At 39.7% G+C, this 19,776-nt stretch overlaps 1 protein-coding gene across 3 annotated transcripts in view; it reads left to right on the top strand.

Annotated features, from left to right (window-relative positions):
• The window catches only part of map2k6 (mitogen-activated protein kinase kinase 6), a 250,419-nt gene that overhangs the window by 219,271 nt on the left and 11,372 nt on the right, over window positions 1-19,776 (top strand). For all 3 annotated transcript variants that reach the window (XM_034193371.1, XM_034193373.1, XM_034193372.1), the window contains 3 exons: window positions 2,096-2,223; window positions 8,698-8,775; window positions 18,529-18,668. In XM_034193371.1, coding sequence (XP_034049262.1) covers window positions 2,096-2,223; window positions 8,698-8,775; window positions 18,529-18,668 — 346 coding nt within the window. The remainder of the gene's footprint in view (window positions 1-2,095; window positions 2,224-8,697; window positions 8,776-18,528; window positions 18,669-19,776) is intronic.

The raw sequence follows: 19,776 nt of genomic DNA, 5'->3' as shown, positions 1-19,776 counted from the left end.
TGTTTGCATCTCAAAACTAACATCTGTTGAAGAGCGTGACATGCTTTAATGTTGTAGAGGAAAATCAGGAAGGTGGCCTCTGCTCATAGAACACATCTCTCTCCTGTTATTACATGTTGTACCCGCATGTCCACTGCCACATAGATATCTATGATATCTATCTATCTATCTTTCTATCTATCTATCTATCTGTCATGTGATATCTATGGTTTTTCCAGAGGGGAACGGTGCAGATCTATCACCAGGGAGCTCTAAGTGCCTCACAGAGCTCTGCTCCATACCAAAATGTGCACCTTAACAAGCCTTGATGGAACTGTACGCCTCCCTTCATTCACAACCACAACAGATCACTTCCGGCTCCAGTCAGTTTTCACCCCACTCTGATTAAATTTCTTACCGCTCACTCCAGAACAAAAAACAGTCTGAATCTTATTTTAACTTTTTTAGCCTTTTATTGTGCCCTGGCATCAAAATAACTGAGCAGCCAAATCCATATTCAAGCAAAACTTATTTATTTCAAGACATATTAGCTAAAAAAAACCAAACCCATATGTAAAATTAAAGACACATATTTCGTCCATCTGCACTAAATACATGTGATTAAATTACAGTGGGGCAAAAAAGTATTTAGTCAGTCCCTGATTGTGCAAGTTCTCTTACTAAGAAAGATGACAGAGGTCTGTAATTTTCATCATAGATACACTTCATCTATGAGAGACAAAATGAGAAAAAAAATTGAGGAAATCACATTGTAGGATTTTTAAAGAATTTATTTGTAAATTATGGTGGAAAATAAGTATTTGGTCAATAACAAACAAGATTTCTGGCTGTCACAGACCTGTAACTTCTTTAAGAAGCTCTTCTGTCCTCCACCTGTTACCTGTATTAATGGCACCTGTTTGAACTTGTTATCTGTATAAAATACACCTATCCACAGCCTCAAACAGTCGGACTCCAAACTCAACCATGGCCAAGACCAAAGAGCTGTCGAAGGACACCAGGAGTGGGTAGTTGCAAAGAAAACCTGCACCCACTCGGCCCTTTCTGGAACAAGTTTGAGACCTCTGTTTTAGACATTCTCAATTGCTCACACTGTTCTGCAGTGTTACTTTTACTACATATTACTTCCGTTGTCAGGCCTTGATTAGGTATCCGATTTATTCTCTTGCCCAAAATGTACCCAGTCACACACATATCAAATTTCGGCAATGCGAGGCCAGCTTTAGCAAATTTCCTGCGACTGGTCAGAATCATCATTCTGAACTAATTCCATACAGTTGACATTGATTTTGTTTTTCGTGTCATTTCTGTTGATCATCTGTTATGGTTCACCACGGAGAAGTGCATCGTTCACATTCAAAAACAACACAAAGAAGACTTATTGTGAAAGTATAAATGGTACTGATCAGTGGGGACTTACATCAACTGACAGCATGCTGTTAGGAGACGTTATAATACAATAGTTAACAGTATCATGTGTTTGAGGGCGTTTTTGTGTGGTGGCTGGCACACAAGGTCACATTTCCAGGAACCTTCTTTCTTAGAAATGGATACTTATGGGCACGGAGAAGAACAGGGGTTTAGTTGATAGATTCTAAGGTAAAACATGGTACCCAAATACAGTAGTAATAATAAGGCACCACATAAATCCTGAATAATAACATGTTATATGAGATATTCTTTGCCTGTTTGTTGTCCACATGTTCCTCCAACAACCAAAATTCACAACAGCTATCATCCCATTTGTAGTTAGTGACATTCCCACATTTTAAGTGTGGAATTTAAAGTGTGTTCAAAAAACAAGTCTGGCAAAGGATTCATGAACATTTCCAACCCACTGAATATATGTTGGACTTTATTAGTATCAATTCTTAAGTAATAAAACAGTATGGTAAAACTGATGGAAGCCACCAAGCTGTCCTTGACACCCTAAAAGTATTAGTGGCTTTAAGTTCATCAGAGCGTGCAGAAGAGTTAAACAGTTCTGATCAGTATGATATCAATTTGAAAACTGTAGAATTGACACTGGCTGTAAGGCATTACACAAACTCCTAAAAAGGACTTATTGTTCTGGTGCGTGTCTCTTTTGTCACAGACGTAAAGCCCTCCAATGTGCTGATCAACACCCAGGGGCAGGTGAAGATGTGCGACTTTGGCATCAGCGGATACCTGGTCGACTCGGTTGCAAAAACAATGGATGCCGGCTGTAAGCCTTACATGGCGGTAAGTAGGCAGAGGTCATGTGTTTTGCACAGCTACGGTTTAGATGTTGTCAGTGTAATGCTGCGTTTACACATAACGACGACAAGTCACGAATGCCACGAAGTACACATTCTTGGCCGCTGATCACGAATGTGATGATTCGGGGCAGAGGCGTCAGGTGTCCTCAGGAACTGCTGCAACCTTACCACTCGTTATGATTAATGGCACATGTTGCTGGAGAATTATCAGGAACCATTACACACGGTCAAGAATAGTATTCCGTGTTGTTGAGCGCTATTGCGCATAACAGCGCATCGTTCTGTCACGTTGTGAACGAGATGAATTGTCTCCACACACACACCCATATTCATCCATCCGAATTCAGATCGCTCCAGTTTTTCAGAAGAACTTTGTGACTGCATGCGTAGTTGGGCTCTGTGCCATGGAGTGGCGCAGAGAGGAGGAGGAGGAGATGGACAGAGCCAGATGTGTGGCTTCATGCGGCTCTCGTCTCACGCATGTTCCCAAACATCAGGCACATGCAGCAGGTGGAACACCTGCAGGAGCACGCTGAAGAGCACTGAAATGCTTATGTGTAAATGCACCTTAACTGAAAAGGCTGTTTTAAAGAACACAGTGAAACAGATGATTTGGTCTTTTGAAAGTGTGATTTCATGAGCACGGTGTGAGCTGGAGTCCATGCCGTGTTTAGATATGGAGGATTGAGGCTGCAGCACTCTTCATCTGACATGATTAACTCAAAACACCCTCATTTGAAGAAAAAATGTGTTAAAAAGGTTTTTGTAACTTTCAAAGTCTGACACTTCAGCTGTACTGGCTCACGTGTTGATTACAAAGAAAAGCAGCGGCATCAGTTGATCAGGTGCATTTTTTCCTCCCTTTCTCTCTTTTATTCACATCACTGGAAAATGGATCATAACAGTGAGACAACTGATAAAACTGTTTGCCTGTATCAAAAATAATGCTAATGCCACTCTTTCAGTGAGAATGGGTTGTTTTGGCCCCGCCCCAACATCAGTAAGCATACAAACACTTTCAGACCTTTAGCTGCTCATATGAACTAACACAGATGAAGTCTGTCACCATGTTTCATGAACATGATGCTGTACACTGCACTACACAAGTTGAAGTATGTTTATCTGCCATGTGGATCTCCCTGGTCATGGGCACTCACATGTACGTATATGGTGTACAGCGTTTCTGTATTTAGTAATAATTTATTTTGCTCTTCTACTGTGTTATGTTTGTTTTCTTGCTCGTAGTGAACACGTTTCTCTGGCACACCACGCAGGGTTCTTCTGTAGGTTTAACTTTGGTTTAGTGTTCTCTCTCACCCCCACTACATGCCCTTATTGTTATTTCCTCCCTTGAAGTGAATTACGTTCTCTGGTTTAGTATTTGCTTAGTGCATGGAGCAATGTGCAGGTGTCTCTCTTGTTTCTGTATATTTAGTATTTACTCAGTCCATGGAGCAATGTGCAAGTGTCTCTCTTGTTTCTGTGTATTTAGTATTCACTCAGTCCATGGAGCAGTGTGCAAGTGTCTCTCTTGTTTCTGTGTATTTAGTATTCACTCAGTCCATGGACCAATGTGCAGGTGTCTCTCTTGTTTCTGTGTATTTAGTATTCACTCAGTCCATGGAGCAATGTGCAAGTGTCTCTCTTGTTTCTGTGTATTTAGTATTCACTCAGTCCATGGAGCAATGTGCAAGTGTCTCTCTTGTTTCTGTGTATTTAGTATTCACTCAGTCCATGGAGCAGTGTGCAAGTCTCTCTCTTGTTTCTGTGTATTTAGTATTCACTCAGTCCATGGAGCAATGTGCAAGTGTCTCTCTTGTTTCTGTGTATTTAGTATTCACTCAGTCCATGGACCAATGTGCAGGTGTCTCTCTTGTTTCTGTGTATTTAGTATTCACCCAGTGCTTTGACCAATGTGCAGGTGTCTCTCTTGTTTCTGTGTATTTAGTATTCACTCAGTCCATGGACAAATGTGCAAGTGTCTATCTTGTTTCTGTGTTTTTAGTATTCACTCAGTCCATGGACAGATGTGCAGGTGTCTCTCTTGTTTCTGAGTATTTAGTATTCACTCAGTCCATGGACCCATGTGCAGGTGTCTCTCTTGTTTCTGTGTATTTAGTATTCACTCAGTCCATGGACAAATGTGCAAGTGTCTCTCTTGTTTCTGTGTATTTAGTATTCACTCAGTCCATGGACAAATGTGCAAGTGTCTCTCTTGTTTCTGTGTATTTAGTATTCACTCAGTCCATGGACAAATGTGCAAGTGTCTCTCTTGTTTCTGTGTATTTAGTATACACTCAGTCCATGGACCAATGTGCAGGTGTCTCTCTTGTTTCTGTATATTTAGTATTCACTCAGTCCATGGAGCAATGTGCAAGTGTCTCTCTTGTTTCTGTGTATTTAGTATTCACTCAGTCCATGGAGCAATGTGCAGGTGTCTCTCTTGTTTCTGTGTATTTAGTATTCGCCCAGTGCTTTGACCAATGTGCAGGTGTCTCTCTTGTTTCTGTGTATTTAGTATTCGCCCAGTGCTTTGACCAATGTGCAGGTGTCTCTCTTGTTTCTGTATTTAGTATTCACTCAGTCCATGGACAAATGTGCAAGTGTCTCTCTTGTTTCTGTGTATTTAGTATTCACTCAGTCCATGGAGCAATGTGCAAGTGTCTCTCTTGTTTCTGTATATTTAGTATTTACTCAGTCCATGGAGCAATGTGCAAGTGTCTTTCTTGTTTCTGTGTATTTAGTATTCACTCAGTCCATGGACCAATGTGCAGGTGTCTCTCTTGTTTCTGTGTATTTAGTATTCACTCAGTCCATGGACCAATGTGCAGGTGTCTCTCTTGTTTCTGTATATTTAGTATTTACTCAGTCCATGGAGCAATGTGCAAGTGTCTCTCTTGTTTCTGTATATTTAGTATTTACTCAGTCCATGGAGCAATGTGCAAGTGTCTCTCTTGTTTCTGTGTATTTAGTATTCACTCAGTCCATGGACCAATGTGCAGGTGTCTCTCTTGTTTCTGTGTATTTAGTATTCACTCAGTCCATGGACCAATGTGCAGGTGTCTCTCTTGTTTCTGTGTATTTAGTATTCACTCAGTCCATGGCGCAGTGTACAAGTGTCTCTCTTGTTTCTGTGTATTTAGTATTCGCCCAGTGCTTTGACCAATGTGCAGGTGTCTCTCTTGTTTGTGTATTTAGTATTCACTCAGTCCATGGACAAATGTGCAAGTGTCTCTCTTGTTTCTGTGTATTTAGTATTCACTCAGTCCATGGACAAATGTGCAGGTGTCTCTCTTGTTTCTGTGTATTTAGTATTCACTCAGTCCATGGACAAATGTGCAGATGTCTCTCTTGTTTCTGTGTATTTAGTATTCACTCAGTCCATGGACCCATGTGCAGGTGTCTCTCTTGTTTCTGTGTATTTAGTATTCACTCAGTCCATGGACAAATGTGCAAGTGTCTCTCTTGTTTCTGTGTATTTAGTATTCACTCAGTCCATGGACCAATGTGCAGGTGTCTCTCTTGTTTCTGTGTATTTAGTATTCGCCCAGTGCTTTGACCAATGTGCAAGTGTCTCTCTTGTTTCTGTGTATTTAGTATTCACTCAGTCCATGGACCAATGTGCAAGTGTCGCTCTTGTTTCTGTATATTTAGTATTCACTCAGTCCATGGAGCAATGTGCAAGTGTCTCTCTTGTTTCTGTGTATTTAGTATTCACTCAGTCCATGGAGCAATGTGCAGGTGTCTCTCTTGTTTCTGTGTATTTAGTATTCACCCAGTGCTTTGACCAATGTGCAGGTGTCTCTCTTGTTTCTGTATTTAGTATTCACTCAGTCCATGGACAAATGTGCAAGTGTCTCTCTTGTTTCTGTGTATTTAGTATTCACTCAGTCCATGGACCAATGTGCAGGTGTCTCTCTTGTTTCTGTGTATTTAGTATTTGCCCAGTGCTTTGACCAATGTGCAGGTGTCTGTCTTGTTTGTGTATTTAGTATTTGCTTAGTGCATGGAGCAATGTGCAAGTGTCTCTCTTGTTTCTGTGTGTTTAGTATTCGCCCAGTGCTTTGACCAATGTGCAGGTGTCTCTCTTGTTTGTGTATTTAGTATTTGCTTAGTGCATGGAGCAATGTGCAAGTGTCTCTCTTGTTTATGTTTATTTAGTATTCGCCCAGTGCTTTGACCAGTGTGCAAGTGTCTCTCTTGTTTCTGTGTATTTAGTATTTGCTTAGTGCATGGAGCAATGTGCAGGTGTCTCTCTTGTTTGTGTGTATTTAGTACTCACTCAGTCCATGGAGCAATGTGCATGTGTCTCTCTTGTTTGTGTGTATTTAGTACTCAGTCAATGGAGCAATGTGCATGTGTCTCTCTTGTTTGTGTGTATTTAGTACTCACTCAGTCCATGGAGCAATGTGCAGGTGTCTCTCTTGTTTGTGTGTATTTAGTATTCACTCAGTCCATGGAGCAATGTGCAGGTGTTTATCTTGTTTCTGTGTATTTAGTCTTTGCTCAATGCTTGGACCAATTTGCAGGTGTTTCTCTTGTTTCTGTGTATTTAGTCTTCACTCAGTGCATGGAGCAATGTGCAGGTGTCTCTCTTGTTCAGTGATGGAAGTTTTCCAGAAATAGAAGGAAATCCAGGTTTTTACTTACAGGGTGAACATTTCTGGGTTATGTTTGATAGCATCTGTCAGAATCCATTAATGCTCCACACCCAAACAGCTGGTCGCAGAAATGCACCGTATTGGTTTGCAAACTGCCAATAAACTCGAAAGAAGGGCTATTTTTGTTTTCCTGGCCCATGTCGGATTTAGTTTGTGGTCTGTCTTTCATGATGTTTGTAATTGTTTAAATCATGTTTTTCAAATTGTTTTTCAGTATATTCCTATTAATATTCTGAAAAACATAATTTGGTAAAGAATATACATGAAAGAATCGGTTTTCTGCAGTATCCAAAGTCACCCCAAATTATGGCACATGAATATGCATTTAAGACAAATAAGGTAAAGGGGGCATTAAGGCCGCCTTTCCATTAGGGACCCCCATTAAACAATCAGTTGTTGTCAAGTGTTAAAAAAATACTGTTTTAATCATCCATGGATAATAGAGAAGCTTGAATCTTCGACTGGACTGGTTTGCTTGACGTGAGGATGCTTCGCTTCAAATCGCAGAAGCTTCCTCAGCTAAAATTCTTGCTCTGGTATTCTGACTTCTGTCTTGACTCTTGTAGAGAAGAACAACCAGAAGCCACAACAGCTGGAGTTTTAAACCTAACCAGACCCCTCCTACCAAGAGGCAGAATGCTATAGGCTATTGTTTAGTCACTAGCCTGTAGCAGTCGGCCTCTCGGTAGGAGGGGTCTGGTTAGGTTAAAAACTCCAGCTTTTGTTGGCTTCTGTTTTATTCTTCTCTACAAGAATCAAGACGGAAGTCAGACTACCAGAGCAAGAATTTTAGCTGAGGAAGCTTCTGCGATTTGAAACGAAACGTCCTCACGTCAAGCAACCCAGTCCAGTCGAAGATTCAAGCTTCTCTACTATGGAAACCACCTGGACAACTGAGAGCCTACACAGAAACATCCATGGATAAGTAGATGCCATTTCACATGTCTGACTAACTTGCATTAACTTGGTTGTTGATTGAAAATCACCAGACAAACAGGGTCCCTAGTGCCTTAATTTACCCTAAATAGCATCTTTTACCATAAAAGAGTAACTAATAATGTAATCTTTAGGTTTTGAGAGTGGCTTATCTAGGAATACTTCAATGTATAAACTATTTTTATTAAGGTTTAATAGATAGACACTTGAATTTATAACATAGCGCATCAACAGCATGTTACTTTTGTAAGTTGTAAATACCCCCTTTGAAAGGCTTTTTAAAAAGAAAAATCAATAAATATTTGTAAAAGTATCATTTTAAAGTCAATCACATGCTTTCTATGGTGTAATATTTGGGTTTCAGTGTGTTTTTGATAATAACCTATACTTGATGTATGATGATATTTTGGGACATTGGTTCTCACTAATACTCAAAATTTACGTTTGTGAAAAACAGTATGTTGTTCCTGGTACTATTGGCTTCCATTTACTAACATTTCACACCCACCCCAGACATAGGTCATGGAATCAAAAATCTAGAGGGATATTCATTGTACGGCCCACTGCCTACTCTGGGGTGTTGTGAGTAGAATGTTGAGTGAAAAAATGAATTTCATCCATTTTGAAATAACAGAATGTGAAAAAAGCTGTGAATACTTTCCAGATGCGCTGTAAAAGGCAGGGTTCTCCAAGGGGCCCCATTAAAGGAAGACAAATTAAGCCAACCATAAACTACACAGCGATACAATGTGATATTGCTTTATCATAAATGCATCAACAAGATGAAGATGGGTGTACATGTGTGCTATGTACATGCTGTGTTTGCCTTTTGTGACATCATCTGACCTTCTGACCCACAGCCGGAGAGGATCAACCCTGAGATGAACCAGAAAGGCTACAATGTCAAATCTGACATCTGGAGCTTAGGAATCACAATGGTAAGAACCAGTTGATTTTTTTCAGAATTAGATTTTTTATATCCTGCTGGAAATGGAGGTGGTCAACTTGTGGTTTTGGTTGTTCTGTCTCCTCCACATGACTCTGATCAGTCTTCCATCCTGAGTGAATTTGCTGTTGATATTTTGGCTAATTCAGAAGTTTATGCTTTGAGATCTGGATGATCTGAGCCCAGTGTCATAAAGCAGTCTCATCTTGTTTAGTTGACTAAACTCAGTTGATTAATCTTTTGACTTTCGTCATTGCACAAAGTGCTTAGTTGGCTAAAGTTTCATGTTAGCCGACTAAAGTTTTAGCCTGTTGTAGAGGAGGCTAATCTTATTTTAGTTGACACAACTTCAGTGTCTTACCTAAAAAATGGCACCTGTGAGAGCTTTCAGCAGGTTATCGGTGACACTATCCACATCTCCAAGTCGACTGTGTACGGAATTGTCAGGGATGTTAGTTTGGCACTTAAGAGCAGACACTCATACAGACACAGACACACACAGATGCAGCGAGAGTTACCGTAGCAATACTGCATGCCCATATATGGCACACATATGTAACTGTCTTTAAACTAAATGACAACAATGAAATAGTAGCGCCATTCCTGACCAGTGCATCAAAAGACATACAGGCCAGGGAAACAAAACAAACAACCCCACAAATCTCTTTATTAATACCCTAAATGACATATTTTCTTCTGCGGGAGGGGAGAAGACACAAAATCAAAGTATCTCTATTATTGTGCGGGCATAAATTCTCAGAGTTTTGCGGGTGTGGGTGGGACTGGACATATACATTGCGGGAATGGGCAGGAGTCTAACACACACGTTGCAGTTGCAACCAATCTGGAAGTAAACGAAACTCATGCATAGGAGGCGTTTCTTGGCAGCGGCACTCGCAAGGGTGCTTATGCCTGTGAAAATCGTTGACTAACGATAGACGGCTAATCTACAAGTTTAGCCATCAAAGAGAAATGGTGATTAGATGGCTAATGTTGGGTGACTAACCTTAATCGTCTAAGTAAGTTTAGTACACTAAAACAGAAGACTGTTTTATGAAACCAGGCCCTGATTGACCTCCTCAACACAGATGAAGTGGTAACATGCAATATTTTGTCCAGGTTTGCTGATAATAATCAGCTTGCCATTTTGAAATTTCAACAAACATTACGTGCAGCTGACGGATTACTTCTGCTGAAGTTGTGACATTCTCCACAAGAAGATGCTATATGCCTTACAAACTCAGTTTCTGTTTGACTGAGAACTGACTGCAGTGAAATAAACGTCAAAGTAAATGTAAAAATCACTGTTTTTATTTGCATTTTCCATATTTTCTTAACTTTTCTGATGTGGTCTTCTAACAGCAAGACAGACTCTTGCCGGCTAATGAAGTTCTTCTTAAGAAACTGATATTATTATTATTACTATTAGTAGCAGTATTTTTGACAAATCACCAGTCTTTTGTCAGTGGTGTTCAGTCAGTATTGCTCTGAGCGTTCTAGTTTTTAGGGATGGGCCCGATCCGATCCAGTATCTGTATTGGGTCCAACATTGACGTTATTCACTTATCAGCTAAAGCACTGATCCACTTACCGATCCAAGTCCTCACCACATTGTCAGATGAATACATGATTTGATTTGCTGAGCTGACTTTGCTTTTGAATCTTCAGGGTGGTGAATATAAAAATAACCTTGAAAATTCTAGCAGTACTATTTCCAAAACTACGATTTCTCTCCGTTGTTTGATAAGAGGAAAGGTGCATTCCATTTTCAGAGGTGTTACGCACCGTCTTTTGTCAAAAGAGGCTGAATTACAGATGCTGCTGCCTGACAGAAAAAAAAAACAACAAAAATCAATCATAAACATCTTGAGTTAACAGTTTGTGAAGGATTTCTGACTGATTAATTAGTGTTTGTCATTTATGAGAAAGCCATTTTCATGAAAATTTTAATGAAAATGCTGTAAAACTTTGTATTTATTTTCAAATATTAGTTAATTGCTTTTGGTGCGTCATGAGTCACATTCACCCACAGTAAAAACACAACTAAGCACAGGACAAACGCACAGGTGCACAATGCAGAAAACACATACACACACCTCACTGTGTTGATTAAGAATTTGTTGTTCTGTGCATAAAGCGTTGTGTGCCTTCAATGCACAACTATTGTGCATTAATAAAGTAATCACAGCGCTTCATTTATTCCACGTTCTTGTTTATGTTACAGCCTTATTCTAAAATGAATTAAATTTGTTTCCTCAAAATTCTGCACAATATCCCATGATGACAATGTGAACCAAGTTTTTTGAATGATGAATGAATTAATTTATTTATTCGGTGCACAGATGAACAACAACAAAGACTCTAACAAAAACTCATAAAAAGAACAACGTACAGTGAACCCGTGTGGCTGAAAGCTTGAAGGCAGAAGCAAAGCTTTTAATACCCTCCCCTTATACCATAAAAAATAAAGATTGTATACATATGTATATATACTCATAACAACAATACCAAAGAAATGTACATGAACAATATGCACGAAAATTTGAAACACAACCAAACAAGCAATAGTGCACAATAACAAAATTGATAAACCTAATTCTTCAAACTATAACGAGTAATTATATTATTTTTTTGTAAAGCCTTTTAATAGCCAACTAAGATACCAAGTAATTTTATTAATTTTTAAATTTTTTTTATTTTATTTTATTATTTTTTTTTAGATTTTTGCAAATTTATAAAAAAAGCAAAAAAAAACAACAAAAAAACAAAAAAAAAAAAAACGGAAGAAATCACACGTACATAAGTATTCACAGCCTTTGTCATGAAGCTTAAAATTGAGCTCAGGTGCATCCCGTTTCCACTGATCATCTTTGAGATGTTTCTACACCTTATTTGAAGTCCACCTGGGGTAAATTCAGTTGACTGGACATGATTTAGAAAGACACACACCTGTCTACATATAAGGTCCCACAGTTGACAGTGCATATCAGAGCACAAACCAAGCATGAAGTCAGAGGAATTGTCTGTAAGGGCCTTAGTCAGGGAGGTGACCATGAACCCAATGGTCACTCAGCTCCAGCATTTCTCTGTGGAGAGAGGAGAACCTTCCAGAAGGACAACCATCTCTGCAGCAATCCACCAATCAGGCCTGTATGGTAGAGTGACCAGACGGAAGATTCTCCTTAGTAAAAGGCACATGGCAGTCCACCTGGAGTTTGCAAAAAGTCACCTGAAGGACTCTCAGACCATGAGAAACAAAATTCTCTGGTCTGATGAGACAAAGATTGAACTCTTTGGTTGTGAATGCCAGGTGTCGTTTGGAGGAAGCCAGGCACCATCCCTACAGTGAAGCATGATGGTGGCAGCATCATGCTGTGGGGATGTTTTTCAGCAGCAGGAACTGGGAAACTAGTCAGGATTGAGGGAAAAAAATGAATGCAGCAATGTACAGAGACATCCTGGATGAAAACCAGCTCCAGAGTACTGTTGACCTCAGACTGGGGTGATGGTTCATCTTTCAACAGGACAATGACCCTAAACACACAGCCAGGATATCAAAAGAGTGGCTTCAGGACAACTCTGTGAATGTCCTTGAGTGGCCCAGCCAGAGCCCAGTCCTGAATCCGACTGAACGTCTCTGGAGAGGTTTAAGTTTAGCTGTAAAAGATTCAGATGAAGTGGACTTTCTTAACATCAACAGGAAAAGTGTGCCACAATGTAGGAGCACAGTAAGCAAAGGCACTAAAACTAGCTGACTTCTTAACGCTGGGAACACAGATTATACTCACATCCTGTGATCTCAAGGCACGGGAAGACAGACAAGGTTTAACAAGTTCAAAAAGAGCTCTTGTATCGGAATCTGTTTTGGTATCGGCAGTTGTGTATAGGAATTGGATTGGAACTGAAAGAATGTGTATCAACCCTTCTCTACTACCGTATTTTCCGCACCATAAGGCGCACCTAACAGCCTTAAATTTTCACAAAAATCGGCCGTGCGCCCTATGATCCGGTGCGCCTTATGTGCGCACTGAATTCCAAGATCTGTAAAAACGACCGACGTTGTCTTTGACCGTCAGAATATCGGACCATTTCCCGCTGACACAAGGATGTAATACGTAAAGTACGTACGCTAGCAGCGTAGAGTACGTACCCTGGCAGCGATAAACCAATCGGAGAACATTACGTAATACATAAAGTACGTACGCTGGTAGCATAGAGTACGTATGCTGCCAGCGCTAAACCAATCAGAGAAGAGTCTGTGAGTCCATGGTACGTACACTTACCTCCGCCACTCCTCCGGTAGTTACCGTATACTACAGGTATCCTGCAAAACAACATTTGTTTGTCTAAGGACCCCCGAAAATGGCGCCAGCGAAGATACATGCTTACGAGGCAAACTGCAGGCTATCAGTTACGCGGTTGTTCATGGGAATAGAGCAGCTGCGAGAGACAACAAGAAAATGAACTGCGCCAAGTTAAAAAGACCAAACGGAGTTTCCACAGAAACAAAGCGAGGTGGCCACAGCTGGAAGACCAGCTGTTCAATTCAGACACAAGATGAGGACTTCGATGGATTTGTGACAGAACCATAATAAAAAATAATGTGAGTACCATATTGTTAAATACCGGTAGTTCAAAGTTGTTAAAAAGTTCAAATAAACTCACCGTTTTGCTTCCGTGCCCTTTTTTTTTTTTTTTTTGTAGACTATATGTTTTAGCGTGCGCCTTTTGTAAGGGTTAAGTACCCGCTAATTGAGGCCGCGCCTTATAATCCGGTGCGCCTTATGGTGCAGAAAATATGGTAGTTTTACTACTACAATACTGCATTAATTAGAATGAGTAAGATCCATAAAACTATTGATTATTTTGTAAAAATAAGTAAAATGAATTCAAACTTTTAGGAGCAGTTTGGATTGGAGGTATGTTTTTCTTCGTGAATTGCTGAGCTGTTCATTTGTTACACATTTACATTGGCCTGATTTTAATGTGCTTGCAGTATGCTCTGTGCAAGTGTAATATTTAAAAAAATTAAATTATCAGAGTTAATGTTCCCCCACGTGACTTGATCTCAGATAAGCGGTTGAAGATGAGTGATTGAGTTAATGTGTTTTCAGTGTGCTCTGTGCAAGTGCAATATTTAGGAAAATTGAAATATCAAATCAAGAATCAGTATTGTAACGGCTTTACTAATGACTTGAGCACAGAGGCACAAAAAGCAGGAGTAAATATCTGCTGGTTTATTGACCCAGTGCATATTAGCAGCAGTGAAGGAGTTGTTACAGATGTTGTAGACATACGGGCTAAAAACACACTTAAACAGTCGAGAAAAGCAGCCGTCTTTCAGTGGACAAAGAAGAAAAGTTAATCCAAACATACAGGCTTTGTTCAAAACACAAGGAGGCAGCAATGCCAGGGGCAGGCAAAACCTAAGTAGTTAAAACAGAGGCAGTGAGGTTGGACAAACAATCCAAAGACATGTTGAAAGCCACTGGGAAATAAATGCAAGACAGCAAGACCAACCTAGACAATCTGGCAAATTATGAGTACCTTTTCTATGCTAAAATTCATACGCACAAATCCAAATATATGCAAACACAGAAGTACCAAAACTCAGCGGTAAATTTGTGCAGAGCGAAAAGAGAATACCATATTTTCCAGAGTATAAGTTGCATTTTTTTTTGTAGTTTTGGAGGACATGCAACTTATATGCCAGTGTGACTTACAGTGAGGCAAATAAGTATTTGATCCACTGTTAATTTTGCAAGTTTTCCCACCTACAAAGAATGGAGAGATTTTTAATTTTTTTCTTTAGATTCTGTCTCTCACAGTTGAAGTGTACCTATGATAAAAATTACAGACCGCTCCATTCTTTGTAGGTGGGACAACTTGCAAAATCGACAGTGGATCAAATACTTATTTGTCTCACTGTATATAACAAAACAAAATCACAAATTTGTTATTAATAATAGTAACTATAATTATTTATACAGGACTTTCCCAGGAATTGAAGCACAAAACAAAATAAACTCCAATAATGAAAGAATAAATGCCAATAATAAAAAGTACACGACAACAGTGCATGACAACAGTGCACAAAAACCCAAATTAAAGAGCTCAAGACACAGAAAATGGTGCGACTTAGAGTCCAGAAGATATAGTAGACATCCAGATAAAAGTGCACAGAGAAATGATCGTGGGAGGAAATAAAATGCTCACCTAGTGCTTCTTCAGAAGGTGGGGATCTCTGGGGGAAGGGTGGTATTTACCATATGTTCCTTACTGATTTTATTCATTCATTCTTCTTCTTTCGGCTGCTCCTATTAGGGGACGCCACAGCAGACCAATCATTTTCATCTCACCCTGTCCTCTGTATCTTCCTCTGTCACACCAACCAACTGCATGTCCTCTCTCAGCACATCCATAAACCTCCTCTTTGGCCTCCCTCTTCTCCTCCTGCCTGGCGGCTCCATCCTCAGCATTCTTCTCACTATATACTCTGAGTCCTTCCCACATGTCCTAACCATCTCAATCTCAACTGTCTGACTTTCATTCATTTATTTTCTATGTCCACTTATTTCAATTAAGGCTCACCGGGGGGAGGAGAGTCTATCTCAGCAGATACTGGGCTAGAGGTGGGGTACACCCTGGACAAGCCCCCAATCTATCGCAGGGCCACAGATATACAGACAAACACATTCACACTCCCACTCACACCTACACTGGATTCACTGAACTTTCATGTCTTTGGAAGTTGGAGGAAGTCGGCGCAACCTGAGGGAACCCACGTGAACACTGGGAGAACATGCAGACTCCACACAGAAAGGACCAGATCTGACATAATCCCAGGACCTTCTGGCTGTGACACAGAAAAATTAACCACTGATATTCAGTGGTGGGCACAGATAACCAAAATTAACTTCGATAACAGATAATCAGATAACTGAAAAGTTATCTTTGATAAAGATAAACCGATAAACCACCCAAAAATGTATCGGAAGTTACAGATAACCGATAAATTCCAGTATTGTCTCAGGTACATTTGCAACTACTAACAAGCTGAATTTGAGTTTTAACACCACGATCACTTTTGGAAGCATCAAAAGTGACAAAAGACCCAAACAGTGAGCCCGCACTTTTATGTTTGAACATCCTGCCCCGTGCTGGAAGCTCTTGTTTACTACACGGCTTACAGCACAGAAGCAAGCTGAGAGTAGCCACAAAGCCAGCTCTCTACCAATCCCAACGCTCCGGTCAGGCGGAGGTCTTGGAAAATAAAGTCGTGCTGACTTATGGTTTGGTGTGAATACTGATAGAATAACTCCATTAATGTCAATTCTGTCATTTGTACAAAGTTAAAATATAATATATATTTTTTAATGTTGAATAATGCACTAATTCTGAGGTTTTGTAACAAACACAGACAGATTGCAAAGGATTCTGGGTAAAAGTGCCTCTGCTAAACACTGATTGGCTGAGTCATTCATTATGTAAACCAACACATTAATGTGACGTGTGTCGTGTGTTGGTGTTTACAGATAAATGTGCTTTTCTAAAATATTCCATTTTTTATTTGTAAAAACAGGCAATTTTATCAGAGCCCTGGAAATGTCATCGCAAAATGTTTTACATGTGGAGAGAATGTGCACACATTTTATTAGTGCCCTGTGCACATTTGATGATGATGTAAAACGTGCACTCAATATTGTCTTGACACATAAATGTTGGCTTTACACTGTGCGAGTTGTGGCCCTTTTTCAGATGATTTTTCATTTGTGCGAGAATTTTTTGGACCGAGTTTCAGGTTAATCATGCGTCCTGCATCGTGTAGTGTACATGGAGTAACAAGCTGCATTTAGCATCTCACAACCACCTCCTGATCGCCGATCGTATGGTCGAATGAAAATCAAACCTGTTTAATATTATTCTGGTCGGCCGTCGTGAGGGTATCCTGCTGCTGAAGAGCTACAAGCATCCAACCGCTCGCACTGTGCATGTGCAAACACTGCAGAGCTGTCTTGTAATGTTTTTTTTGGCGTTTTGTTTTGTTTTTAAACTTTGATGTCTCCCATCGAGAGTTTTTGTAAATTAAGTTTGAAAAAAGCTTACATTTTGCTTATGGAAACACGAGTTCGACGTGTGGTTTTTGAGCGTACAATGTGTGTGAGAAAATAAATCAGACGCTCTGAACTTTTACACCGTGCGGTTCTGTGGTACAGTTTGAACTAAAACCGAGTACAGTGGTTAAAAATATCATACAGTGTCTGCTCAGCTTCAGGACGAATACTGCCATGAGCTGCCATGAACACTACTGGCCAGTAGAGGCCTTGAAAACTTGCCAAAACAAAATTCCAGATAATTCATGTCTGCTACATTTAATATGCGTGGAATTTAACAAACGCAAATACAATAACGTCTATAAACCCAGAGAATATATTCACGAGAGTTTTAGGCACTAGAGCAGAGGTCTCAAACCGGTTCCAGAAAGGGCCAAGAGGTTGCAGGCTTTCTGTGCAACCACCCACTCCAGCAGGTGTTTCACTGATTAACATCACTTTGAGCAGGTGGAATCAGTTAATCAGTGAAATCACCTGCTGGAGTGGGTGGTTGCACAGAAAGCCTGCACCCTCTCGGCCCTTTCTGGAACCGGTTTGAGACCTCTGCACTACAGTTTAATGCTGTTGTCCGTGGAGCCTGAACAGAGTGTCTGAAATACATTTGTCCTGTCGTGAACGTACTGAGATTACCCTATCCTACCCATAATGCACTGCTGGGCACAGCATGTGCTCACTAAAACCTTAAAAATTAGCACATTACTTTAAAACTAATACATATATCTGATATTTTCACTTTATAAAACTTCAGACATGACAGTAATTTTAAATAACTTGTCCAAAATTAGATTGGTTAAAATTTGAACCATAAGTTAAAAATGTATGCCTCTGGATGACCAGCGTATCAGTATGGTGTTAAAGGAAATGATTTTTTTTTTTGTTGTTGGTGACCAGTTCTCCTTTGCCTGCAGAGGATAGAGCAGTTTCTGCTGGAAGCAGCTGTCTTCTGTTTGCAGAGGGTAGAACTATACATCTGTTAGGAAACTTTTAACAGGTAGGTGCTCAACTGATTTTAAATTTTAAAAATGATTGCCGCTGTTCAGCTTTGTTTATTACGTTCGGTCTAAAAGTTATCGGACAAAAATTTATCGGAAGATAATTAGTCCGATAATATTTTTTAAAGTTACCCAAAAAGATAATCCGATATTGAAAACATTATCTTCAATAATTATCTCTTATCGGATTATCGGAACTGTGCCTACCACTGCTGATATTATAACTCTTTCCAGCTCTTACCTAACGATTTGTCCCATTCTTCTTCATCTCACTAATCAAACTACTGAACATTAGTTAATTTGCCCTTCAGCACATCATCCCAAATACTGATTAACAGTCCAGAGGATGAACTTGAATATCACAATTTTATAATCAATCCTCAAAGAGGTGACTGTGGAGAGGCACAGTGTTTGATCTGCTTTGCGTTTTAGTTCAAAGTCGTTCTGTTCTGGATCAGTTTTTTGGCTAAGATCAGGGTGTTGAGCAAGAACATGATGCTGGGAATATTTGATGTTAAAATTGTTGATCCATGAAGTTCCGTAACCAGCATGATCGATTTTCCATCCTGGTTCTCCTCAGCAGACATCTGGTGTGTGTGTGTAAGTGTCCTCAGTGTATTTTTTGCCTGTGTGGCACAGATTGAGCTGGCTATTCTGCGCTTCCCGTATGACTTGTGGGCCACACCTTTCCAGCAGCTGAAACAGGTGGTGGAAGAACCTTCGCCCCAACTTCCTGCTGACCAGTTCTCACCCGAATTTGTGGACTTCACATCTCAGTGGTATGTAGTTTACTTTATTTTGTCCACTTGTTTGACCAGTTAGAACACCTTCAGAAGAAGCCTATTCCGCACTCTGTGATTTGTACCATGGAGATGACACAGTGTGTCAGTAATTATCCTCATTCAGTCATTCTTTATGTATGGTTTCAGCTAATACTCACTGAATGTGTTTTATTAATTTTATCCTAACTGTGCTCATAAAAATGTCCACAAGAGGCTTGTAAAGCCCAGACATTCTTCAGCGTTCCCATTCCTTCCCTGCTTTATTTCTCTCCAGCATAGTCAATTACTTCATTAAAATTGATAATCATTTCTAAGGAATTTGATGAACCATTAAATAATTTATCAAGTGGAAGCACTAAGCTTTGACTGGTTCCACCTTCTCAAATATACTTGTTTTTAAAGGTACTGTGGTCACTTTTGCTTTTACAGATTTTAATTCAAGATGTCATCAAATTTCAGAAATAATAATAAAAATAATTCAGACTGCGTTATATTAAGAAAAATGTTCCCAAGGAATAAAGGTTTTTCTTTGTTTTTTTAAATCTTCATAGTCACCTCTTGAGCTCAACCAATATTCATTTTGGGAGGCTGATATCAATATTAGGCAGTAAAATTTACCATACCTTTATATCTGAGGAGATATGCATAAAAATGGCTGTAATTCCGAATATGTCCTGATTAAATGCTCTTGACAAACACATGTAATTGAGGCTTGATGTTACAGACTTTAACTCTGAACTTTCTAAATATAACTATAAATATAATCAACACCCAACCAACATACATAATACTGCCATCACTCTGATTCCCAGTCACAGTGTGGCATTGCTTGGCATTTGGATAAAATCGACTTCTCTTCTATTTTGGCTGAGCTTGTTGACAGCGACCACTTGTCTTTTGCCGCTGTAAAACACTCACTCTAATTGAAAATGAATGGCAGCTGGTTGCTTTGCCTCTGTCTCTAGTCACTAATGTGACCAAGGGGTAACAGGAGTCCCAGCCATGCTTGAAGGCATTGTAAACTATGCCATCTCCTGGGCAGACTATGTAATGTCACATTTTCAACAGCCAAAGTGTTTTTCTGCATTTTTTTTTATTCAGTAAA

Source organism: Thalassophryne amazonica, chromosome 18 (genome assembly GCF_902500255.1).
Source record: "Thalassophryne amazonica chromosome 18, fThaAma1.1, whole genome shotgun sequence".
Classification (NCBI taxonomy): Eukaryota; Metazoa; Chordata; class Actinopteri; order Batrachoidiformes; family Batrachoididae; genus Thalassophryne; species Thalassophryne amazonica.
Note: the sequence above shows the minus strand (reverse complement) of the source record. Positions and strands in the feature narration are given on the sequence as shown.